General features: G+C 31.2%; 1 protein-coding gene across 1 annotated transcript; it reads right to left on the bottom strand.

Annotated features, from left to right (window-relative positions):
* Positions 1–2747: 2747 nt before the first annotated feature.
* Dopr2 (dopamine receptor 2) lies at positions 2748–6844 on the bottom strand. Its single transcript, XM_013310538.1, has 3 exons — positions 5592–6844; positions 3765–3849; positions 2748–2807 (listed from the first exon to the last, which is right to left on the bottom strand). Exons 1-3 carry the CDS (start codon positions 6842–6844, stop codon positions 2748–2750), a joined length of 1398 nt encoding a protein of 465 aa, XP_013165992.1.
* Positions 6845–25727: the final 18883 nt, after the last annotated feature.

Here is a 25727-nt window from a genome sequence, read left to right as displayed (position 1 = left end):
CAGCTTGTCTTGCACTTAATTAACTTACAAGTATAAAGGTTCGTATAGACGTAAGTCGGAATCGTACGAACATTTCGGAATGTCCGGTGATGACGTCAGTAGCGTAGTAGGTATAGCGCTCTCATGTATTCCTATACGTTTGTCTCGCTCTGACTCGTCTGCCGATATTCGTACGATTACGGCTTATGTGTAAACGCACCTTAAGGGACAGGGAAATTGGTTGTAAAGCATTCGCATTACCCTTTGTCTTTTTTTAAGGTTATAAAAAAACAAAATTATATTTAAAAAAATATTTAATATAAATTTATACGACAACCCATTATTTTTATTAGAAGTATTCACGTTTTACATGTATCTATCTAAACATAGTTATGATATAAACATTTACTTATTGAATAAGGATTGCATTTTGTAAGAAAATCTATTTACAAAAATCAACAGACAGGCACTCTGGTAAAGATCTATAAATGGCTCTGATTTTTATATATTTTTTATATTAATTAACTTACGAAATATACATTTATTTTTTAGACAACAATTTTTTAAAGATCTAATACATTTTTTTTGACAAATACACTAATTATTAATACATTTTATATAACATTTATTCAACTCCGATTTGTAACAGAAATTAAAAAAAAATTATGTTATGTAATTTTGTGTGGTATATGGTGGGGGTATATAACATACATAGTTTAATAATTATATAATCCAATTTATACATATTTCTTACTAAAACGAACAAAGAAACTATCAGGAATACTAAATAAGTACTCAGCAACGTTTTAAATCGTGGGATTGCCTTGAGCAAATCTTTGAAAAGAAGAACTACATTTGTGGAATGAACACAGATATAGTGGCATTAACAATGGGACCGATGTCCACTATTATAGCCTCTAGTACAAGAGATAGCTAAAGGAATAAAAGCGAAACGATTCACTAAAATTATAAAAGCGAAAATACAATTTAATCCGCATTTATCCGGATTAATCCGATTTTAAATCTGGTTTCAATTAGAGGCAGAGAGAGTAGAGTGAATAGGCGTTTACTAAGCTTAACGCTTACTATCTTTCGACCACACTTTCATCAGGTGGGATCGTAGTCAAGCGTTAGGTTATTTACTATAAACAAAAAATTGGTAAGCCTAGTTGCAACATATTTTGCCCAAACTTATACAAAGTTCAGTATTCATTATCTGCCAGCCCTTTTACCTATGAAAGGCCGGCCCAGTATTTACTATTCTTCTGAATTCACTCTCTTATTTCCTTCAATCCATACAAAGTGTAGGAAGACTGAAGAAATTCAGTATTCCTACACTTTGTAGCCAATCATCTAAATTTCTTTTTCAAGGTTCAGTATTATCGTGTTTTATTTTGTTTTAAAATACTATTAAATACCCGATAATTTTAGGCCATTACTTTGATGTAAATTTAGTGGAAACAATAAAATATATTTATCTTTCAATGCCCAGATAACTTTTATTTTTAACGAAAGTCAAGTTATGATTACGAATTTTTAAACATATATTTTCTTCTATATTATAAAAATGGCTATGACCATATAAACTACAGTGTGGTGATTTAAAGATTGGATTTGAGACATATTCCTATATTTAATAGTTAATTAAGGATTTTTATACATTTACAATTAATGAGTTAAAAGACAATAACATCGATTTAAATATTTTAATTTCGTTTTAAAAAATGTCGCATTTAAAAATTTTTGAATAAACAAATATTTACTACGAATCTACAAAAATCGAAAGGTTTATAAATTAACAAATCTTCCTTAAATATTTCTGGTTAAATCACAAAAATATACATCATATCACAACAATATGAGATCTGAGTACGATGACGTCATATCGATACAACAAAGAAAAAAGTTTAGGTCGTTTAAATAACGTAATAAGACTAAACAACATATAGCTTGGATCGATTACTATACAATATAGGAAGAAAGATGAGATCATATAAATGTACATAGAACTAATAATTATTAATTTTTTAAAGCGTATCAAAAAGTATTATTAATAATATTCCAATATCTTATACATTTAGAGTATTTTGTTACAATTTACAGTAGAAATATATACAAATAGAAGCGTTTTACTTCCCAATGTTTATACAGTACAGGTTAGGCAAAGTGCATTCGCTACGTAGCGATTCCATAACGATCTACAAAAATGTATGAAATTGAATTGACAATCATATGATTTATAGAAAGTTATTGTCATTTCTACATCGAAGTTCGAAGTTCGCTATGGTATCGCCTTGAAGTGAATTTCGTCTAACCCCTCAGAAAGCTTATTAGAAAGATTGTATTTACAAAGAAATCACAAAAATATTTACACGGCTAATCAATAAATCACAGCTCCTGATTGAAAATAATATTCACATATGTGAAATTTGACTAGAAATAGACCATTAACAACTAACATATAAATTATACTACGCGTTCACTTCAGCTTTTATTTGGTACGACACTTTCTTTTTATTTCTTTTTAAGCTTTGTCGACGACTATCACTTTCTAAACTCACTTCACTTATGGATTCCGAGTCCTGGCATATATTGTCATTGCACGCTATTCTTTCGACACAATGTTCGTCGTAAGAATGTTCTAGAGTTCTCATGGGGTAAGATTCTAGTCTGTCGTCTATGTGCCTGTCGCCCCGGCGGCCAGGGCGACGCTGACATCAAGAGCAACGTGCGCGGGTAGGCCGACCAGTGCCCGCGCGAGCTTGATGTCACAACCGACACATCTCATGTTGTGATACCGATGAATACATCATCGTAGATAGGGGATACTGTAACATAAATGAATAGGTTTTGAAGTTCAAATTTTGAATTTTTAACTTTTTTTTTTTGGAAAATTTATAGCGTTACAAAAAAGTTTGAATACTCTTTTGCAATTTTCATTTTTTTTAAATTAAATTTTTCATCATAATGAATTTTAATATTTTTTGAAATAACAAAATATTAAACATAAATATAGAAAACTTAACAACTACTTAAATATTTGTTGTAGATAGTTGGTAAATATCGAATTGCGACATATTAAAAGGTTCATGCAATATGAAATTTACACATCGATATTTGAGTAAGAAATAAAATTAAGAAATAAATATTTAAAGAAAAAAAATTGTAAAAGTAACGTTCTTTACTCAGAGGTTTTCATGCATCGCTTGTGATCAAAAATTACATTGAATATTGAACAAATTAAGGAAAATATCCACTTAGATTAATTAATAAATTAATTATCAAAGACAAAGATCAGTATTAAAAAGGAAAAGTGTTTGCACATACAGGGTGTATAGAATTAATACAGACAAATACCAAGTTAGCAGGAAAGTTTGGATTTAGCAAAGGAGATGTTTAGTGCAAAAGAAGTATTAAGTGAACAATTATTCACACATACCTCTTTAATAATGTAATAACGTAGCTATTTGCTCCAAAAGACAGTAAAATTTACAAGTATGTTGTTATCTAGAAAATGTTAATGATAATTTAAGATTGATGCGAAAAAAGGCACTTGGAAATTGAGAATTTAAGAACAGCCTGTATATCGCTATATGTAAGTCTGTTCGCATGAATTTTGCCTAACTTGCTGAATACCCACGAGCTCACTTGACGAATAATAACGACGTGTTGTACGTAACTGAAAATTAAAAAGAAAATAAATACGAATAACGAAAAAGGTAAATCATCGAAATATCTTTATATTTAGTCTTTGGCTTATGTAAAAGTACATAAACTTTATATACCTGTGATTGTTTGAAGCGCAGCTGCGGTTGATATTTTCGACGCAACTTTCTCGGGCAACATGTACATAAAATTCTAAGAAAGGCTCTGTAACAAAATAATGAATTATGAATGAAATGCCAATTCATTATAAGACCAATGATCTTGTATCCAGTCAACTTTATCAAGGTTGTAGCAAGGTTCTATGCAAGAGATTTTAGAACTTACGTAACATAATATGTATATTGATTATCATACGTCATACTAATATTAAATGGATGATTTTTTAATTTGTGTTTTTGGAAATTATATTTAAGTACGAATTACTAATAAAATGATGAAATATAAATAATATTTTTCGATCTTACCGATAAAAAAAAGTTAAGTTTATGTTTATGTTGATTATCGATAAAACACGAATAAAATGACATTTTCTAAAAATTACTCCTAGTTAGGACGATTTATCGCCCCCGAAACCCCCTATATACTAAATTTTATGAAAATCGTTGGAGCCGATTCCGAGATTCCTATTATATATTTATATATATACAAGAATTGCTAATTTAAAGATATAAGATAAATGCGAATGTTTAGATGGATGGATGTTTGTTTGAAGGTATCTCCGGAACGGCTTACCTGATCTTGATGAAATTAGGCATATATAATATGTAAAACATAATCTGGAAGAACACATAGGCTACTCATTTAGTTTTTTTTAATCCGACTGCTAGTATAATATGAATTTTACTACAAATTACTTTATATCATTCTTGTTTTGCATACAATAAGATATAAAGAGTTTTCATTCAAACTAATACGAAATCTTTAAATAAATTAGAGTTACTGGTAATTGCTAATTTTCTCTAATGCTAGAGTCTAATCTTATTCTGTATACGCAATTAACAGAAACCCTTATTTAGTCATCCTAAAATTTTAAATTAAAATCTAACAGTCAGGATAAGAGTTTCTAACCTAGTAGTTTGTAAAGTAAGAGCCCGTTTTCTGCTAGTCATAGGCCTTTGTAACTTATTTAAGACAGAGACTTGTTAGGTCGTTTCTTGACATGGAAAGCAATTTTTATATCAAATATGAAATTCTATTCCAGAACTCTACACACGATTATGTGTTGCTTACATGAGATGCCATCTAAAGTGGTCTATAAATGTCAGATCTTTTCTTTGTTGGCTCTAAGATAAAATCAATTGGCGTTCGGGTAAAATGTTGGGTCGCAAACGAGCCGCTTTCTATTTATAATTTATGAAAGGCCTTGAGCTTGAACGAAACAATATACCGATGGGTCATGGAATTACAAATATCCCGAAACATTTGAAGATAATGACGTCGATTGAGCGTGTTCCAAGGGTCAAGTACAAAAAGTCGGGACGAGTATATTGAGTTTTGACATATAGATGGGCAATGCTACCAACATCAGATTCTCATATACAAAAGAATATTGCGGTTTTCGAATCAGACCTTCAAATCATGAGTCTATACATAACTTGGTTTCTATTATATATATTTAACGATCGCAACTGCTTTCCTTCTTCGTAATATTAAAATCTAGTTGATTTGCTTCTGAAATGGGATGTTGTGAATTTTAGTGACTAGGCCACAATCAACCACACCGGCCCAGTGCGTTGACTTCACACATATCTTTGAATTTCTTCGCAGATATGTGCATGTTGCAACACGATGTTTTCCTTCAGAATAGGAACGTCGTATATATATACTCGAAAATGTAAAAACACATTGGTAGATGGTGGGATTCGAACCCAGGACCTACATATTACAAGTAAAGTGCTCAAACCTCTGAGCCACCGACGCTCTTTTTATTCTATTCTAATACATACCTTCTAAAATCTCGACTCCAGCAAGCGTATATGACCGGATTCATTGACGAATTAACCCAACCAAGCCACGTCACCACAACATTAACAATTTCCTCGTGTGTGATACACGATGAACAAATCCCAGATAATAAATTGACGACGAAAAAAGGCAGCCAGCACACTATAAATACACCCATCACTATTCCCAATGTCTTTGCCGCTTTCTTCTCTTTTGCAAACTTAGCTAACTTACGTGATAAAGAGAAGTTCTTTGGTAAATGCTTAGTATGAGTTACATTAGTTAATCGTGTCGATGACCTTGATAATCCATTGTTCTGTAGTGCAGTTAAAGGTTCTTGATCATGTTCTTCAGGTGTGCACCCACCGTGACAAACGTCTGCTCTTTGCCGTACTGTACCACCACGATGTATCCTCAAAGTCAATTCAAGTTCTCCACTCGGCCTCATAACTTGTTTCGTACCAATTTTTAAAGATCGAGTTTGAATTGTCGCAGCTCTATATATCCGATAATAAGTAAATACCATTACAAATAATGGCAAATAAAAAGATATAGTCGATGAAAAGATAATATATTCCAAGTTTTCCGTGAATGGACATTTGTAATCTGGTACTTCTTCTAAGCGTACAGCTCGCCACCAAGCTATCGCCGGAAAGGAAATAGCCCCGGAACAAACCCATACAGCTGCTATGAGAAATGCAGCCTTCCGACCACTCATGCGCATTGGATAAGTTATCGGATCCGTAATCGCCCAATATCTGTCCAATGATATAACACATAAATTGAGAATCGATGCTGTACTAAATAAAACGTCAAGTGATCTCCATACATCACACCAGTCGACTCCAAAAAACCATGTATGTTCTAATACTTCGTATAGAGCTGAGAAGGGCATTACTACAAGACCAACTAAGCAATCTGCCACAGCAAGTGATGTTACAAAATAATTGGTGGATGTATGTAAATATCTCTCACGTACTACTGCCATTATAACAAGCATGTTTCCAAAGACAGTGGTGAGTGAAAATAAAAGTAGGAATGTTACTAAAAGAGCTCGATCTTGGAGTAAATGTATGTAGTCATTCCAGAGCTCAGCGGAATTATCAGTAATGTTATATCCTGTACTATTATCAAAACTTGCATTGAATTCTATACCAATATTGAAAGCTTTCGATTCCCATATATATTCGGGACCTATTTGTGATATTTCATATTGGCCTTTTGCCACCAATATCTCTGGTTCTGAAGCGTTCATATTTTAAAATATTTCTATTCGTTATCTAGCTCCATGGTCTGTGTTTATATTTCCCTTGTTTCGTTTGCAACCATTTGTATATTATATTGTTGGCGGCGGTATTTCGCAATTTCAATTTTAAATGCATCTTCCATTTGCATATTTTATTTTTCCACTACAGAAATGTTTTGCTCTCTGAAACAAAAGAGAATCATGGTTATAATATCGTAAAAGTAATTGACGAGCTTTATTTTTAATTGACTTTATAATGAAACATATTTTATTGAACTCGTATAGAGTATTTATTGACTTATACGCATGTATCTTCTTCTTGGACTTATCCCACTTATATAGGGTTGGCAAAAACCTTAAAAAGGCTTATAAACCTTAAGGTTTTTGCTTATTTACGGCCGGCCGTATGCATGACGCCAACCCTACTTGTTTGTATATCCACGTATTAGTAAAATAATTTTAAGTATTAACTTAATTATTGAATATTAATCACAACTAAATGACACTATTCTTGTTCGAATTAGCTATAAATAGGGTTTAGTGAGCAGGCGGAAAGATCAAACGAATTGTGTTCTATGGGGCGTGCACAAGCCGCTCGCATGAGGGCGCTCCGACCGAGGTATGCTCTATATTCAGATATATTTTTCTAGATTTACACTGTTTAAACACATTCCATTTAATATGATACGTTTAAGCTGAAATAATATAATCTATAATTAATGCTTTAGTATGAAACTGGGTACAATACATCTAATGAGAAAACATGACTATTTTTGGTGCGAATAGTAAGATTTATTAGTTAAGTAAACTGCAAACCAAATATATTATGTACCGATACTAATCTTACTAATATTATAAAATGATGGATGTTTGTTTAATATCCAAAATAGCTGGACTGATCTCGCTGAAATTTGGCATAGATGTAGAATGTTGAAGAACACATAGGCAATTAAGTTTTTTTTTTCGTAATTTCCTGTGGTCTGAGTCGTGGGCGTTAGTCAGTCGTTGATAAATATTAGTCTCGTAAAAAAATCTAAGGTGGTAAAGTTAATTGTTAAGATTCTTCTACCTAATAGTAACAAACTAAAATGTTCCGTAAATAAATAGCCTTAAAATGAAAAGAAATGCATTGTTAAAAACAGTTTTCTACCTTTTTTTAGAAGCTACAGGCCAACTAGACAAAGTTCCAACAGTCTACGGAAAACTTCATCAAACTTATACGATGTTTTCAATGAATTCACTACGGAGTATAATAATATTTTTTGTTTTAGTCACCTTTTCAATTGTAACAGTTGTTTACGAAATAGAGAAAAAGTTATAAAAAAAATTAATCTTAAAATCGAAATATTATAAATGCGATTATTTAGATATGGCCGTTTGTGATTAGGTTTCTCTAGAATAGTTAAACAGATCTCGCTGAAATTTGGCATATATCTTGACTATAGATTGGAAGAATACATAAGCTACTAATTAAGTCTTTTTAAATTTCGCTCAGACGGAGTTTCGGGCAATAACTGGTAGAGTAATATACCATTAATTCTTTACAAGCACAAATTTTTATAACAAACTTAACTACAATAAATTTTAGCAGCTCAATACAAGAAATCAATCAACCAAAGAACGGTTTAGAAAATAATAAATAGTAAAGCTAGTTACGGTAGACTTTATATTGGGCCACGGACGAGAGCGAAAGCGTGCCCGTGGTCCCGTCCCGATGCGTTGGAGGAACAGAGAGGTTTAGTGGATATCCTCTGTTATGGAGGAGAATCCCACATAACTACCGCGCCCCCCCCCCCGAAAAAAAGGGTAGACTTTATATTGGCTGAATTGATCTACCTGAAATTTGGAACAAAGATGGTCTACCCTGAAATAGGGAATAGGCTACATATAATATGCAAGGAAGTAACTCGTTAAATAATTTTATATTAAAATTATATTTGCAACCGTGTGACGTACGTGATAACTTTTAACTCCGGTCTAACTTTGCCAATAAGAATTTACCCGTATGAGAGTCATCTGCAAAGTTGTATCGAAGTTTTGAGAGGCAAAGATGAATATCATTTTATCATGTGTATTTTAATCAAGACAGAGTCCATGAAAGGAATAAATAAGTTTGTTAAAAAGAACGTTTTTCTAAACTTTCCTCACTGAAATTACTTCAATGAAAAATGATTGCTGATAAATTAGATTTTTTGACTATTACTATTGTAACCGTATACTAATTTTGACGAAAAGTATTATCCCAGATAAGTGTAAATGGATAGGAGATTGCTTTCAAGTGACAGTTTTAGCTTTGTTGCAATTTAAGTGCGTCTGTTGATGTTACATGGCAGTTAATTCTATCTATAATATTAGTTCGAATCCACGTCACTGATATAAACCGCTATCATCAGCGCCAAAATGATGAAAATCAAGTAGGCACAAAATAATTCGTCTCATAGCCAGTCCATTTGAATTTTTATTACATTTTATACTCAGTTAATAATATTGCAAGTTTGTATACAGCACTACACAAAGTGGCGTCTGAAAAATTACATCATTTGGCCTGAACTTTTATAATAAAACGTATTTATTTTATACAAGTAAAATATTGTAATTTAAAATTTATATAAAATATCGTATGACATCAAAATAATTAATGACTATATAACACTACCCTATTAAAGTCTAAAGGCATCATTAAAAGGTTTTTTTATATTAAAAAAGTGTAAGTATTTTAAAAAATATTCTAGACATTAGTGAAACTTTTCGCCCCTTAACTAACTCAAATAACGTCTGATGTACAGTCGCGGCAATCCTTGGTGTTCCACTTATAGAAAAATTGCTTTATTCCTTGCTACAAAATAAACTCCGCCGTTTTTAAGAAAAATAATTAGGTAGCAGCGAGTTGCGTAAACGTGTGCTACGTAGCCGTTTACAACTGAACGACCTTTTTCGTATACTTTAAAAAGCTGCGTCCAATTGGTTATTGTATGGCGTTGTCGTCTTAATATTTTATACAATAACTTTCAACGGCTCTAGTTTTTAAAGTCGAATTCTGCCAGATTCCCTTATTGTACATTTCTGCTATTGTAAAAACTATAAATTCTTTATTATATTTAGCGTATATCGAGTAAGTACAATGGATGGGTGGGCGCTAGTAACATTTTCAACGGTGCTCTAATGTTAGGAGTGGCCGTTGAGACTTCAATTCCGGCATTTGAATATTTAACATTTTTACATACATAATAAGATATTTTTTTCTTTTGTGAATTTAATTTTAATTTGATTTTTTAAACATGAAATAATATATAGACTTTTGTAGATTTAACAATAAATTTCATAAAAATTTAAATGTCGTTGACCTGACCCTATAGTACTTAGTAGAGTCGACTTTTTTTGGATACTTTTGCTTGCACTTATATATATAGGTCTTTGTATAAGTTAATCCTAAATCTAAATAGACGTATATATGTGTCTTATATGTTATTATGGAAGAAGTAAAGGGATTTATTTAACTGATATAAACAAAGATTTTTTTTTATTCAATTAAAATTTAGTTTCTTATCATATTTATTTAAGCATCAATATACGAATGCATTCATCTATTTACTGCCTCCGTTATGTGGAAACTATTCGACAAATAACCTTAAAAATATTAAAATATTCATACTAAAGGCAAGGCTTGCTAGTCTTCAAGAATATTTAAAATTCAAATCCCGATCAAAATGGATATTGGTGCATTGAATTTCAAAATAGGCAAATAGAATGCGGGAGCTAATAGCTTACTACACGTTCAAATGTATTTTTGCTTTTGCGAATTCGATTTATGCAATTCGATCCATTTTAATTTTCAACAAAACGCAGTGGACGCGGCCGTTTTTGAGGCTTATAAACGAATTATACTTCGTTTTTTACTCAAATTTCTTTTATTTTCATTTAATGAATATTTCATTATAGAAATGGAATATGAAAATTTTATAAAGAGTATTTACTGGACACTTCATAAATTTTGCGTATTAAAAATTTTAAATAAATAAATAAAATCCAACAATATTAATGTCGAAATAATACGGTTAATTTAAAAGACACAACAGTATCTGAATATAAGATAAATATATTATTTGAAAGTTATGCAAAGTTATCAATTTTGAGTTGCGAACGAGTTCCACACGCGAGTATAAAGGGACCAGAATAAACTTTCCATTTTCATATCGGGTTTACCTCAATTTATTTCTAGAGTCGCTCGAGATTCTTCACAATTCACTCCTCGATATTATAATGATGTCTTTAAAAGAAATTCGAATAATGTATTTTCAATATGGGATAGAAAAAGTTTATAAACTGATTATTTACCAATTTTTATATCTAAACCAACTGTCGCGACTTCGTCCGCGTGGAATTAAAAAAAAACTTAAAAACTAGCTTTTTCCAGACTATGTCCTACATATATAACAAATTACATCAAGATCCGTTGATATGTTCCGTAGATACCTTCTAACAAACATCCATCCATCTAAACATTTATACCAGAAATATTAGTAAAACCGCCACTTAGTCAGCGTGGAATTAAAAAACTTAATAAAGGTATAAACTTAATATAAACATTTTAAAGGTAGGCAAACGCAACGCATATTGCGTGTGTCTATGGGCAACGGTCACTTCGCTATTTCAGTGATTTCAGGTGGCCGCTCGTTCGTTTGTCACCTTATAATATAAAAAAATAAGTTACCTAAGTGTTTTTCCAGACTATGTTCTATGGCTGTGCCAAATTTCATCAAGATACGTTGAGATATAATATTACGGAGATACCTTCAAACAAACATCCATCCATCTAAACATTCGCATTTATAATATTAGTAAGATAAGATTTTTAAATGGCAGAGGGGTTATGTTCGCTAGTTATCTTAGTACGTAGATGTGTATATATTTTATTCCGTTGTTTAAATGTTAACAGGTTTTTAATAGTCTTATGATTGATGATAATCTATATATTTAAAAATCAATTGCTGTTCATTAGTGTCGCTATAACTCGAGAACGGCTGAACGTATTTATCTTATCTTGGTTTAGAAATGTTCGTGGAGTTCTAGAGAAGGTTTAAATGGTGAGAAAAAAATTCGAATAATTGCGGCGAAATAGCTTTTTTCATTCCAGGCGGACGGAGTCGCGAGTGTCATCATGTGTTAAATATAATTTTCAATGTATTTGTCTCTCGGGGTAATGATTAAACCGCATAATAAAATCTTAACGCTTAATAAAAATAAACTTATTACATTTCCATAACTCTATCTGCGTTGATTTCTAGTAATTTTATACGCTTTCTATTGAGTTCCGATCTAATATGAAATACGGTATAACTGTCTTAATACCGGGGAATAGGTACAAAGGCAATTTATGATTTACTTCCCTTAAGAATTGCCTGGAATAGCACAAAAATAAAGATTACTTCTCGATTTAATTCTACTTTTATTAAATTTATTTATATATACAAGTTAAATTGAATTGTCTGTTGTAATATTGAAATAATCGTTTTTACGACATATATGAATACGGTACTTGATACCCTTTTTTACAATTTTTGTCTGTCTGTCTGTCTGTTTGTTTCGGCTAATCTCTGAAAGGGCTGGAACGATTTTGTCGGAACTTTTAGACTACGTTTATTTTAGAAAAAAAATCTTTTATTTTAGGAAAATACAGTAATAATGCAATGCCAAGTACTATCTAGTACCGCGCGTTACTCAAAGACAGTATTTCATGCGGACGAAGTCGCGGGCACAACTAGTTTAAATACATGTTAACAATGAACAGCGTAAGTATTTTTACACGATTACCTTATAATAACAAAATCATGAAACAAACACAACTATCGTGTCTACTTTATAATTAAATTAAAAAAGTATATCTCTAATGCTTACACGGGTTAGGTTTTACAACGGTACACATATAATGTTATTAGTGCCAGCCACGCATCAACGCTAGTGCTAGTTTACTATTAAATTAGCTTTAATTCGTACATTATCTAGATTATACACTATGTCTAGTCTTACTGTGTGTTCTCACTACGGAGATCTTCTCAGAAACATAACACCACATAGCAGACAGGCGTGATGTGGAAGTAATTCCGCGTTTCGTCTGATGAGTGTGCGTCTCGGAGGCCTAATTTAGTCCTCTTTCCCTTCCCACCTTTTTCCTTATAAGGAAAGGATGGGAAATGGAAGTGGACTTTCCGGATGAGAGGATGCATGGAAGGATATTTTCTTTCTGTGCATACTCTCCTCCGTCGATAAAAAGTAGGCAACGCATATGCAATTGCGTATGTCTATGGGCAACGGTCACTTCGCTATTTCAGCGATTTCAGGTGGCCGCTCGCTCGTTTGTCATTTTATGATATAAAAAAAATTATATCTGAGTTGATTAGGCTTTTTAGAGAACAGTTAGGTCGTTATTTTTTTTAATAAAATAATTTCAAGGATGATATGATTGGATTTTCTTTAATTATAAATGTTTGGATGCATGGATGTTTCTTTGATGGTATATCGTGAACCGTTGTATGGAGTTCGCTAAAATTTGACATAGATCTAACACAGTCTGGATTGGAGGACGGAGTCGCGAGCGACAGTTAGTGATTGGTAAAAAAATATATAATACTTATTACAGCCATTGGCAGAATTTGAATTTCTCCATAAGGGTTATCGTTATTTTGTCGAAAAGACATTTAAATTCATATTTTTTTAACCAATATTAACGAGTATCGATACCCAAGTTGATATTAATTTTGATGACAAACAAATCTCTTAAACATAGGGTAATTTAAAATTTACTATTTATAAATTAAATTAATATCACAATATCACTGTTGTAAAAAACAAAAGCCGTTAAAGAATAAAGCTTGAAAACAACAGAAAATCGCAACAACCAAGCAGCTAAATTGGAACTGGGTTTATTATTTATAAGGGCACTTTAGGGAATAGCGTTTTCTTTTTGGACAGTTTAAGGTGCGTTTTCACTGCAACAAAAAAAGTCAACCAAGTTGAAAAATATAATTTGTTAGTTTTTTTATTAAATATCGCCAAATTAATTTAGTTCTACAACACCAGAACTACTGCAGTCACACTTGTGATAGTCTGCGGATAAACAGAAAAACAGGCACAAATTTAAAAAAGATGTATCCACAACACAAATACGTGGCCTGTAGAAGTATAATGTTTTTAAATCATATATACACTGTAATTTATTTAATATGTAATCTCAACTTCCATTAAAACAATTTTCACTACAGTGGAAATCGACTGTAACATTTAGTTTAGTTTGTAAAGTTTAGTTTGTTCGCTTAAGCGATCGTGAGGGCTTAATAAATGTGGTATGGCGCAGACACTAATCGTTGCATTCGGTCGCCGAGTCGTTAAAGTCGTATTAAAGCACTTTAAGGCCTATCGTACACAAACTAGAAATCTTCGAAACTCATGTCCCATACTTGCGTAGCGGCTATCGCGTTGCGCGTCTTCCGATCACACAACTTTGAATCTTCGACGCGAGTCTTCTATTCAGTCAATACAGGCATAGCGACTTTATGTCAACTACATAGATTTGGTCTATCTTGAAAAGACTTTTCTAAAGACTATTTTGACAAACAAGTTGCGAGCGACTCGTTTTGACTGTTAAAAAACAAAATATCGTGTGTCTGTTATGAACATATATGACATTTTATTGCGTATGTCAAGCGACTAAGTCGTGTTTCAAAGATTTAGGTTACCATGTGTACGAAGGGCCTAAGAGACCTGCAACTGACAATGACCTAGACTCATATACTCAAAAGAAAATTGCAAGAAGAAAAAATTTACCGTATGAATTGTACAACACAGAGATTATTTAAGATAAGTAAGACAGTAGCGTCGACCTGCCATGGACTGTATGTTCACTGGCGCCAGTTAGTGTGTGCCAGTATGCCAGTGCTGATATTGTACTGGCATAATGTAAGCCAGGCATAAAAGCTATTTTTATATTTGTACAAAGAGAATGAGATGAGGGACAATTTAGAAGCAAAGATTTGTGACTCTTAATGTAATCTTTAGTGCAACATAAGCTGATATAAAGTAAATAAGAAGCGAGATAGTTAGAATAACGAACGTCGAAGCGAATGTAGGCCAAGAAGCAGCTTTGAGCTCGTTCGAACCGGACTAAACCAGAAAACAAAAGGGAGGAAGTTGTTCAACTTGATATATGTATGCATAAATGTAGTGCATTGAGAAAAATTTAAGATTTTATTTTAAATAATCATATGTAAGAAATATTTTTACCCAAGAGTTTTTAAAAATAGCTTTGCTGTAAACTATTATGGTATGTAGTATACCTTCGCAAAAACGGACCGAAACCCAAGCGATCGAGAAAATGGTAGGCAGAATTTGGTCCATTTTAAATTCAGTACCGTTGTAAGCGTAGCTGTTAAACGTTTAAATTTAAATTTGCCTTCGCCTCGATCTAATTTCGCTTTCACGGCAGTGTGCTAGAGGTCTATAAACCTCCCTTTTTCGTTATTACTTACGGGTAACTAATATTATTTACTACCAGGAAAAAATAGGCTATATTATTCCTGCGTCCTTCAGCCATTTTGCAGTCAAAGTCCTGTCAAAATCGGCCCAGTCCTTCCGGAGATTAACCGGAATAAATCAAGCTTGCGGGCAGACAAATATAAATTTTAAAAATAAGTTTTTAGTTAACGGTATAGCAAATACGTAGACGATATTACAAACAGACATACCAATTTTATTATATAGAAAATAGAATATCATGTAAGGGAAATGTGATAGTGAAGTCCTAGTTTATACTAATATTATGAATGTAAATGTTTGGATAGATGGATGTTTGTTTAAAGGTATCCCCAGAAAGGCTACACGAATCTCATTGAATAGATGTAGAACATAACCACATAAGAACACATAGGCAAAATTAAGTTATTTTTAATTCCGCGCAGACGCAATCGGGCGACAGCTAGTATCCCATAAAGTTTTCAAACACTATGTGCATAATTTTCGTATAAATTAACGGATTTCAAATACTAAATTCAACTGATTTAGTTGCTATCATATATGTTTCATCTATGGATTTATATTAAAATACCGGCAATTGAATACAAGCGTCATACTTATCCAGCTTATGAAATGTCGACTGCATTCAGCCGACATATTTTATGTTTCACGAAGCGTGTGCACCAAATCTATTGGAACAGAAATTTTAGAATTCTGCAACCGTTTGCCTTTTACATTTATACTCAAATTCGGATATGAATTTTCTTAACTGGCCGATTAGAATTTTGTAGACTTATCTAAAATTATTATAGAAAGACTAGCGGACCCGACAGACGTTGTCCTGTCTATACGTCTTTAATTTGAATAAATTAATATGAAGTTAATATTTGATGAAAATTGTGAATCTAAACCATTACCAGATCCCCTTGAACACACACAAAAAATTTCATCAAAATCGGTCCAGTCGTTTGAGAGAAGTTCAGTGACATACACACTCACAGAAGAATTATATATATAGAGATATTAAACATAAAGAAATACAGACAATTGGTAACCTACGTCTTTTTGAAGTCGGTTCGATAGTCCATTTATAGAGGAAGGCTTTAGGGTATGTAACATTACGCTGCGACCAATATTTTTTTTTTAATTCCGCGCGGACAGTGTCGCGGGTGACAGCTAGTTTGTTACTAAAAATGTGAATGTGGGATTTCAAGAACATTTATTACAAAAAGTAGCTTTTATTTTTTGAATTTCAGGTCTTAATAAAATAGAATAGTATGTTTATGAAATATAAAAATTAATAATATTAAACGACCTAAACATATATAAACACTCGGAAAAAAATAAAAACAAGCATTCAGTTTGCGGTGTTTATTGCGGTGAATGGGCGAGCCGGGGAACGTTCCGTGAAAATATTTCAAACACAAAATATGCTTTTGGGAAACCGAATGGATTACGTACGAATTATATTCGTGTAATTCATTACTCTTTTTTATATTGTTTTATATACTTAGCTTACGAAATAAATACATACCTACAGAGTGTAAATATATAGGTTAATTTAAATGCCTTCGAAATTTAAAATTGTATATGAACAGTTTGATAGGCATGCAATATTTATACGCTGTTTTAAACATCATTTAAAAAGTAAAAAAAAAAACTTAGTAAGTCTTTGAACTATTCCAGCCTGTAGTTTATTTCTTTTCCAAATTTAATCTAGAATCTTTCAACAGTCCTGGAGTTACGTGGTTCAACAACCACATAAAGTTTCGTATTTATAATATTAGTAAGAAGTAAGATAAATTTTAGGCTCTAAAATTTCTAATTTTATTAGTTAGTTAACTAAGTTTTAAAAATTATAAAATGTAAGACTTTATTTGCTAAACTTTTTCAGAATTGAATATTAAAAGTACGAAAATAATTTTCAAAATGTTTCCGAGAATTTTCAAGGAGATAAGAAAATAGCTTTTCATTAAAGGAAATAAAACCTTTTAGAGGATTAATTTCATTCTATATTAAGATAAGTCGCTTATTTGAATTTGATTATTGGTTTATTTCAAATTCCCGAAGAAGGGTTAATTGTCTTAAAGGTGACAGATCTCATATGAATAAGGGCTCAAATCCCAACTATCTTAAACATAAAGATTAATTACGTTTTACGTACGTATGTAACCGTGTATATTGTGACTTGTCACTTTGTAGATTAGTTCAAATTATCGTGGTTTTATAACATGACGTAATTTATTAATAAAATGTCGACAGTGGCTTTAAGAAATTTATTGCTGTTTATAAGAAAAATAAGCGACTTATAAATTTTACTTTTGCTACCAGTTAAGCGATTCCGTCCATTTGATTATTTAGGATTTCAAAGTAATATTTCTTAGAACTTTATGTTAAGAATAAAACTGAAAAATAGTATAAAATCACTTATATATACTACACTATACTAACTATATAAAACTCATGAATTTTTTAACTGTAGTAAGACAAATAAATTATTAAAGAGGGTAACAAATTATTTTATACTCTGATCCGAAAGAGAACCTAAATTTTATAAACAAACAAATATAACTAAAGTTTTCCGGAAGCCAGCAATTATTATATTTTCCATAGGAAAGGCAATTTAGAGATAATTGTGTATGGAAAAGTTGTTTGTTTGAAAACAGTATATTTCTTTATGATATTGGCCTTCCTCGAAAATTATATTTCGCAATTTTGTATAACTAACTTCAACCTGACCTTAACACTAACTCCGATGAAAACAAAGTATTGTCATTTTTTTTTTGGCAAACAGCATGAAAATTTGGCTTCATCTTATATGTGGGGAGAGCTTCCGAGAGAAATGCTCGTGTCCTTGGAGTTAATCCAAAATAACTAAATATATTGAAACAAGAATCGTAAAACATTCAAGTGGTTTCCTTCTTTGGTGTTATTTTTTTTGATCTTAAGAGTGCATTTATACGTATTATATACACGTAATATATGATTATGTATACTAAATTATTTTATTTTATTATTCTTCTTTGGTAACAAAAGATTGAAAAATATGCCTCAGCAGTTTTACAGTTCATAATTTCAGGAAGAAAATCGGACACTGTGTCGATGTATCGGCGCAACACTAGTCTTATTAAAATATCAAAGTTTATGTCCCCTCACTAATCAATCTGACACTAGACTTGGTAACGGAAACGCACTATTTGCGCCAAAGGATTCTAACTAATCACGTTTTAAAATACAAATAAAAAAATGTCATTTCTATGTACGCAATAGTCATACAAAATAATGAAATGTAAAATAAACCTGCCTTCGTCGTAGATTCAAATCCTAATATAAATAAAAATAGTATTTTCTATGCCAGAAGTATAATTTGTCGTGTAAAAAAATATATTTTAAAAGGTAAAAGTTTTAATGAGAAGAATAATGCATATTTTACAGTATTATTATTATTTAACAACGTATTCTATTTTTAATTTATATAATTATAAAGTCTTACTAATATTATAAATGCGAAAGTTTAGTTGAATGTATGGATGTTAGAAGGTATTTCCGGAACGGCTCAACAAATCTTGGCTTAATTTAGCACAGATGTAGAAGAATACATAGGCTTTTTTTTAATTTGGTGCGAACGGAATCTCGAGCGACAGCTAGTATTATATTATACTAGCGGACCCGACAGACGTCCTGTCTACACGTCTTTAATTTGAATAAATTAATATGAAGTTAATATTTGATGAAAATTGTGAATCTAAACCATTCCCAGATCCCCTTGAACACACACAAAAAATTTCACCAAAATCGGTCCAGTCGTTTGAGAGAAGTTCAGTGACATACACACTCACAGAAGAATTATATATATAAAGATAATAATAGAAATTTTTAAATAAGCCTATCATTTGAATATTTCAATATCGATAAATTTCGTTTGTAAGATACATATGTTATTGTTAGAGAACATTTTGTGTCACTGATTAGATTTATTTCCTTGTTTGAATGTCACAGAGTTTGGCAAAAATGATTTGGCCGTTTGCCAACAGAAAGCTTCTACGCAATTCAATCGATCGACGCCTCCGTAAATCTCATAGTTGTGTAAGTCACTTAGTTGTTTTTCTCTATCGTCCATGAAGAGAAAAGGGGGCATTAGTTTGAAAAATATACTAATAAACAATCTTAACTATCTTTAGTATTGCTATCTGAAGTTAAGAAAACATTTTTGGAAGTAAAGACAAACATTATATGATTATAAATTGTTTAATTTGTAATTTTACTAGACAGTTTATGAAATGTAAGAAAGTTTATTAATTTGTAAAGTGCACTCATTCTTAGAATATGCTATGACGCAAATATCACAGGGTCTAAGCACGAATATTCATGTGAACGTTGTAGTAACGTTGACAAAATTTGTATTAAAATTTGTGCAGCGCCCCTACCGTTCGTAAAGTACACCAACAAGTAACATACAAATTTTGACTTTTTTTGTCAATGTCATTACGAAAGCGCGTGTCGCAAATATTCATGGTAGGCCCTCAGTTCATAATATGACAAACTAAATATGTTTATAAATTTTAGAATCATATCCAATAGCGATGTCCAGTTTGCAAAGTGACGAAGTTCATTGTCATTAAAATGCATGAAATGGCATATAATGACGTCACGTGTATATTGCTTTAGAAACACAAACTTATATTTTCTCTTCATCTTGTTGACACTTATGTAAATTATCCTACCATGTACTCGTATATTAATGAAAAGGACAGAATTTACGGCATACACTCTTATACACGTGTGTTAAACGCATAATTGCCTATAAATAGACCTGTCATTACACCAATGAGAGTTAGTTAAAAGGAATTAACAGTGGGTTTCCGAGACCAATATCTCTGTATAAAATATATCATCATCCCTGTCAGTATTGACAAAACAGAGATAATAATATGTTTTAAACGGGGATTTTGAGTTCAGAAACCCATGGTAAGTTTACTAACAACTAGTCGAATTTGTGCTAAAGTATAAGAGTAACGATCTATCCTTAATTATGGTTAATATTTTCATAACAAGATATCATTTTTCCGTCATAATTTATCCGATGATAAAGGTTTCCATATTTTAATTTACGATAATTAAAATTATAGTTGGGCCTAACTTATCAGTGACCAATAACTTATCGATATCGATAAATAACCCTCGTTCTCATCACAACAACAAAGAATTTTGTAAAATACAATTGCTCTTGATTTGTCAGTAACATTTTCAAAAAGCTTACGTAAATCTTTTCTTACGCAATAACGTAAAAACTGTTTTATTTCAGGTGACATTCTCTTTGATAAATAAGGTGTTGAGACAAGATAATGGAATTAGGAATATTTTTGTCGTATATCATATAAGGCGTACTTTATTCTAGTCATACCAAGATACCCAATCTATCATTTTAAGTATAGTGTTGTTTATCTTAGAATTGTATCCGATATATTTCAATCGATAAATCAAATGTAAACCAAACAATATTTTTTAATAAAATAGCGACATATTAAAATATTACTATTAATTAATCAAAACTTTAGATTGAGGTACATCACATCCATAATCCAGAAGGGTGGACAGAGACCAAGAAGTCTTTAGAGCGGTTCCAACACACCTCGCTCGCCTCTTCCACGTTTAGTTATAGATATGTCTAATAGATAGTGATAATTAAAGCCTTATCGATATCGACAGTTTGAAATTGCCCATGTCTATCAGCCTTTATATTAGTAGTTACTATTACGCTATACTACAAGCCATTTAATGTTGGCCGTAGTTCTTTTAAAAGACTTCAACTGCAGCGAAGAAAGTCGCGGACTTCGATTTAATCAGAATGAAATTATTCTTCAAAGTTTTCTTGTCTTCATTTTAACTTCATTGTCGCTTAAACTTCATTGCCTCCAGTTGATTGCGAGTTCGAGTTTTGTTGTTTTATCACAATCTCGACAACGAAGTCTATTTACACAAATTATTTAAAATCTAAAATTATATTACACTGAAAATTTTATTATATTATAAGTAGTTTAAACACAAATTGCATAATTATATCGAATTTTATGTTACTTTGAATATCCACTACCAAAAGATTCATCAGCGCGTTAAAAAAGTATAAGCCTTTAACATCATCGCACAAATCAACTACTTTCTAGTCAAAGTTCTGTTAAAATCGGTCCAGCCGTTTCAAAGATTATTCAGAACTAACACGGCCTTACAGACAGACTCGGCTAAAAGGATAGGCAGAGATTACAGAATTTTAATAAATAAACTAGCTTTTGACCGCAATTCAACCCGATCATAAGAGTTGATTTTGACGAAATTATGGAAAGAATTCCTAATTAATTCCTGGCTCACTATTCTAGTTCACACATTCATAGACATTTATAATTGAAGTTATAGCGAAATTACATAAAATTAATTTAATAAAAAAATCATCTTGAAACCGTATTAAATAGGAGTGGAAGACAAAGAGCAGACAATTCGCGTTAGATAAGCGTCTAGCATCAGGTGAATTCGAAACGTGGACTAGTGATGGGTAATAATTAATTATTGGTTGGAAATTTGATAGCCTGGCCCAATGAATGTTTCACCAAATTATACCTTCATTTGTTTCCCCAATTACCACTTAATGATGCCAATAGATTAAGTTATTTCGTAATTGATCTTACTCAAAATTTATAAGAATTTATTTTTTTAAATATATTTTTTGATTTTAAAAATTTTTAAGTTTTATTAAATTTAATTATATATTAAATTACATATTTTCTGATAATTAGAAAGGAAGATTGTGAACAATTAAAATTTTGATATAGTTTTAATAATTTGTGCCAAAAAAAGCAAATTAATTCTTAAAAATACCGATATGCTTTTTATTAATAGATTTGTAACGTACAGATTTTAAATTCAAGAAAAGTGTTTTGTAAATTTGTTTTTGATAATAATAAATATTGCATTAATAATTAAATAAAATTTAATTTTAATTTTTTAATAGTCATTGCATCATAATTCAGATTCACTTAATAATTTTTGATCTTAAATTTCAGTTCAAGTTAATTGAAAAAAAAACTTACTTGCGATTTAAATTACTTATAAAAAACTTCCGTTTTTTATTTCCATAAAACCACTTACACAATTTCACTTAACAAACAAATCACACATAGTTTTAACTTGGTCTAAACACATTATTATTAAAATCTAGACATTTTTATTTACACATAACTTGAATTTAGAATAACATACATTTAAACATATAGACAAAGTTATTTTTGTACAACATATTTAATTTATATACAAAGTTTTATTTAACGTTTTGATATCGATAAATTTGATATATAACTTTTACGCGCGCAAATCGCTACGGCGTAGCGGCGTAGCAGGGACGTGGCAATCGCAGATGCTACAGGCATACTAGCGCGTAGCGGGTCCAACGTTTAGAAGTAAATGCGCCGTTCGATGCGCAAGTCATATTTTACACAACTTTTATCATTGTATTAATTTTACACTTTTTTGAACGAAATTTAAAAAAATATATATTTTTAAATGTCCCAAATAAACAAATTGTTTTATCTTCGTTCCATTTTTTCTTTCATGAATTCTATAATTTTGTTTTTATATTGGCGTACACATTTTGCATGTAATTTTTTTTTAGTTTTTTTAGAGATCTAACATAGAAGACTTGAAATATCGATAGTGCCAAATATTCATCGTACATAAAAAAGAAACAAAAAGCTTTTTCGATTCTTGATTGTGTGAGCTGCAAAGCTCTAAAAGCTCGTTCTATAAAAGCACGTAGGTGCGCGGATCATCATCGCCCAACCGGAAAATAGACATCGGCGTACCTACTAACTCTGTTACTCGAAATACGAGAACTTAAATGTCTATGTTATCTACCGATTGTGAAATTCGACACTTTGTAATCTTACTACAGACTTTATATCACACAATAATTAACTAAATAATTAAATAATCGATGTTATTTCTCAATAATTTAGCTGATGTCAAATCGTCTAATTGTGAATTATTGTCCTTAAGTAAAAAATCTTTAAATTTTATTTTCTATACAAAATAATAATACATTAAGATAAGGTTTAGAACGGGATTATGATAGAAAAAATGGGATTGATGTTTCAACGTGAACATTAAATTGTATAAAAATCGTTCCCTTCACATTAGCAATTGCCCGCAACTTAATAATAATATTAAATATAGCCTGTCAACGTGATTAGTGTAGCTTCCCAATAGTGTAAGAATTTCAAAAGCAGTTCAGTAGTTTCGAAGCTTATTCATTTTACACAAAAAAGCAATGAAATCATTACTCTTTAAAATTTATTACTGTAGTAATTGTAAATCGACGAGATCAACAATCGTTCGACGACTTGTACCTTGAATGTTACTTTGAGCTTAAGTTACTGCGAGGATTACAGTGTATGTCGTTTGGAGCTTAAAACATACCTAATTGAAAACAAATAGAAGTTATATTCATTGTTTAAACTTTGACAAACTTATGTATACGTAGGATTCTACAATTAACCAACATATGTAAGTTATACCTTATATAACTTATTTACTAGAATTATAATATTTAATTTATATTCTACAAAAACTTTAATTCAATTGGCATAGAATCATAAATCAATGTTAATCGTCTACGCGTCTTTTAATTATTAAATTTATTTTACCATTTAAAGAGCATTCAACTTTTAATTATAATACATACCAGAGTTCATCAACCTTATCTTCTTTTAATAATAAAATGGTTAATAGATTTATGTACGAAATTTTAATTTTTAATCTTATTTATATTATAAATGAGAATGTTTGGATGGATGGATGTTCCTTAGAAGGTATCTCCAATTCAGATGCACTGACATTTGGCATGGTAGAACATAGACTGGAAGAACACATAGACTACTGGTTAAGTTTTCTTTTAATTTCGCGCAGACGGAGTCGCGGGAGACAGCTAGTTTTACAACTTGATTGAATTAAAAAAAAACAGTCTGACTGTAGGCTTATAACATTCTGGAAAATATGAATCCAAGGACACCACCAAATACATATGTACAACATATATTAAACCATACGTACATAACATAACGCTCCTCAGGGGTTACAAAAAATATAAGGTTGGTTGTTCTTACAACTAAAATATGTTTAAAAAACAAAGCCTTTTTTCTCCGTTCCTATAAAATCCTATTCGTCTGTTTGTTCTGATAACGCTTTTAGCAGTCTTTTGCGGATTTTAAAGCGCTTTACTTCCAGATTTAGAAATGTAATATTTAAAACTTATATGAAAAGAAGTAGCAAATCGTTCGTTTTTATATCGTTTTAATGTACGGAAAATATTCATTGTTTTCATTGGAATAAAAATTTCCAGTGACCTCTAAAATTGTTACTTTAAGACAAAACTCTTGAACTTACGTAAGCTTATTTTGAAATAATTGACCTTTTTTATTATTAATGGCAAGCAAATATGTAAATTTTTCATTTTATAACCATGAATAGTAAATAACTAAACAAATTAAATATGCATAGCTCTATAAAATAAATGATAACAATAATGCTATTTAAAACTAGGGTATAAAATATTTTTTCATTGTTCCTTCATTTGTTAATTTATCGTTCATTCATATTGAAGTAGAGTCAAAACCATGACACTAAGAACCAGTGAAGTGTAGTAAATACTCCAATGTATCCACATGTATTTTAAAGGAGGATTTATTCAGATTTCAACCCAAGCTTATAATCTAGATATAGTATTTGTACTAAAACCTGTAAGCGTCTCGCCCTTAAGTAATAACATACTACGCCTGAGCTGAACAATCTAGCTCGCACAACACAGAATGTGTGAAGCTATAAAACTAAATTAGAAATGTACCAACTCTTTTATTTAACCTTCTTTGATTTATCGTCAATTCCCTTTGTTAGTTAATAATAAATGAAATAGAAAAACATATATTTAACAGTGGTATAGCCCGCTTTAACATCCTCGCACGAATTGTCCCGTCTCGCCCGGTGAAATACCACGACCACACAGAAGACAGGCGTGAAGTGGAAGCAATTCCGCGTTTCGTCTGATGAGTGTGCGTCCCGGAGGCCTAATTTAGTCCTCTTTCCCTTCGCACCCTTTTTTATTATAAGGAAAGGACGGGAAGTGGAAGTGGACTTTCCGGATGAGAGGATGCATGGGAAGAGAAAATATTTTCTTTCTGTGCATTAGGTATAGGGGAATAAACAATTTTAGTACAAGCTTTTTAAAAGTTTTAAATAATGCAACTAAATAATTTAACCAATCTTACAAAACAGTTTTTATAAAAAACAATTCGTTTAATTTTTCTTTTATCAAGATTTACTTTTGTATAAGATAAGAATAAGACAA

This window comes from Papilio xuthus, unplaced genomic scaffold, assembly GCF_000836235.2.
Source record: "Papilio xuthus unplaced genomic scaffold, Pxut_1.1 DF827714.1, whole genome shotgun sequence".
Classification (NCBI taxonomy): domain Eukaryota; kingdom Metazoa; phylum Arthropoda; class Insecta; order Lepidoptera; family Papilionidae; genus Papilio; species Papilio xuthus.
The sequence above is the reverse complement of the archived record's forward strand: the minus strand, read 5'-3'. Positions and strand labels throughout refer to the sequence as shown.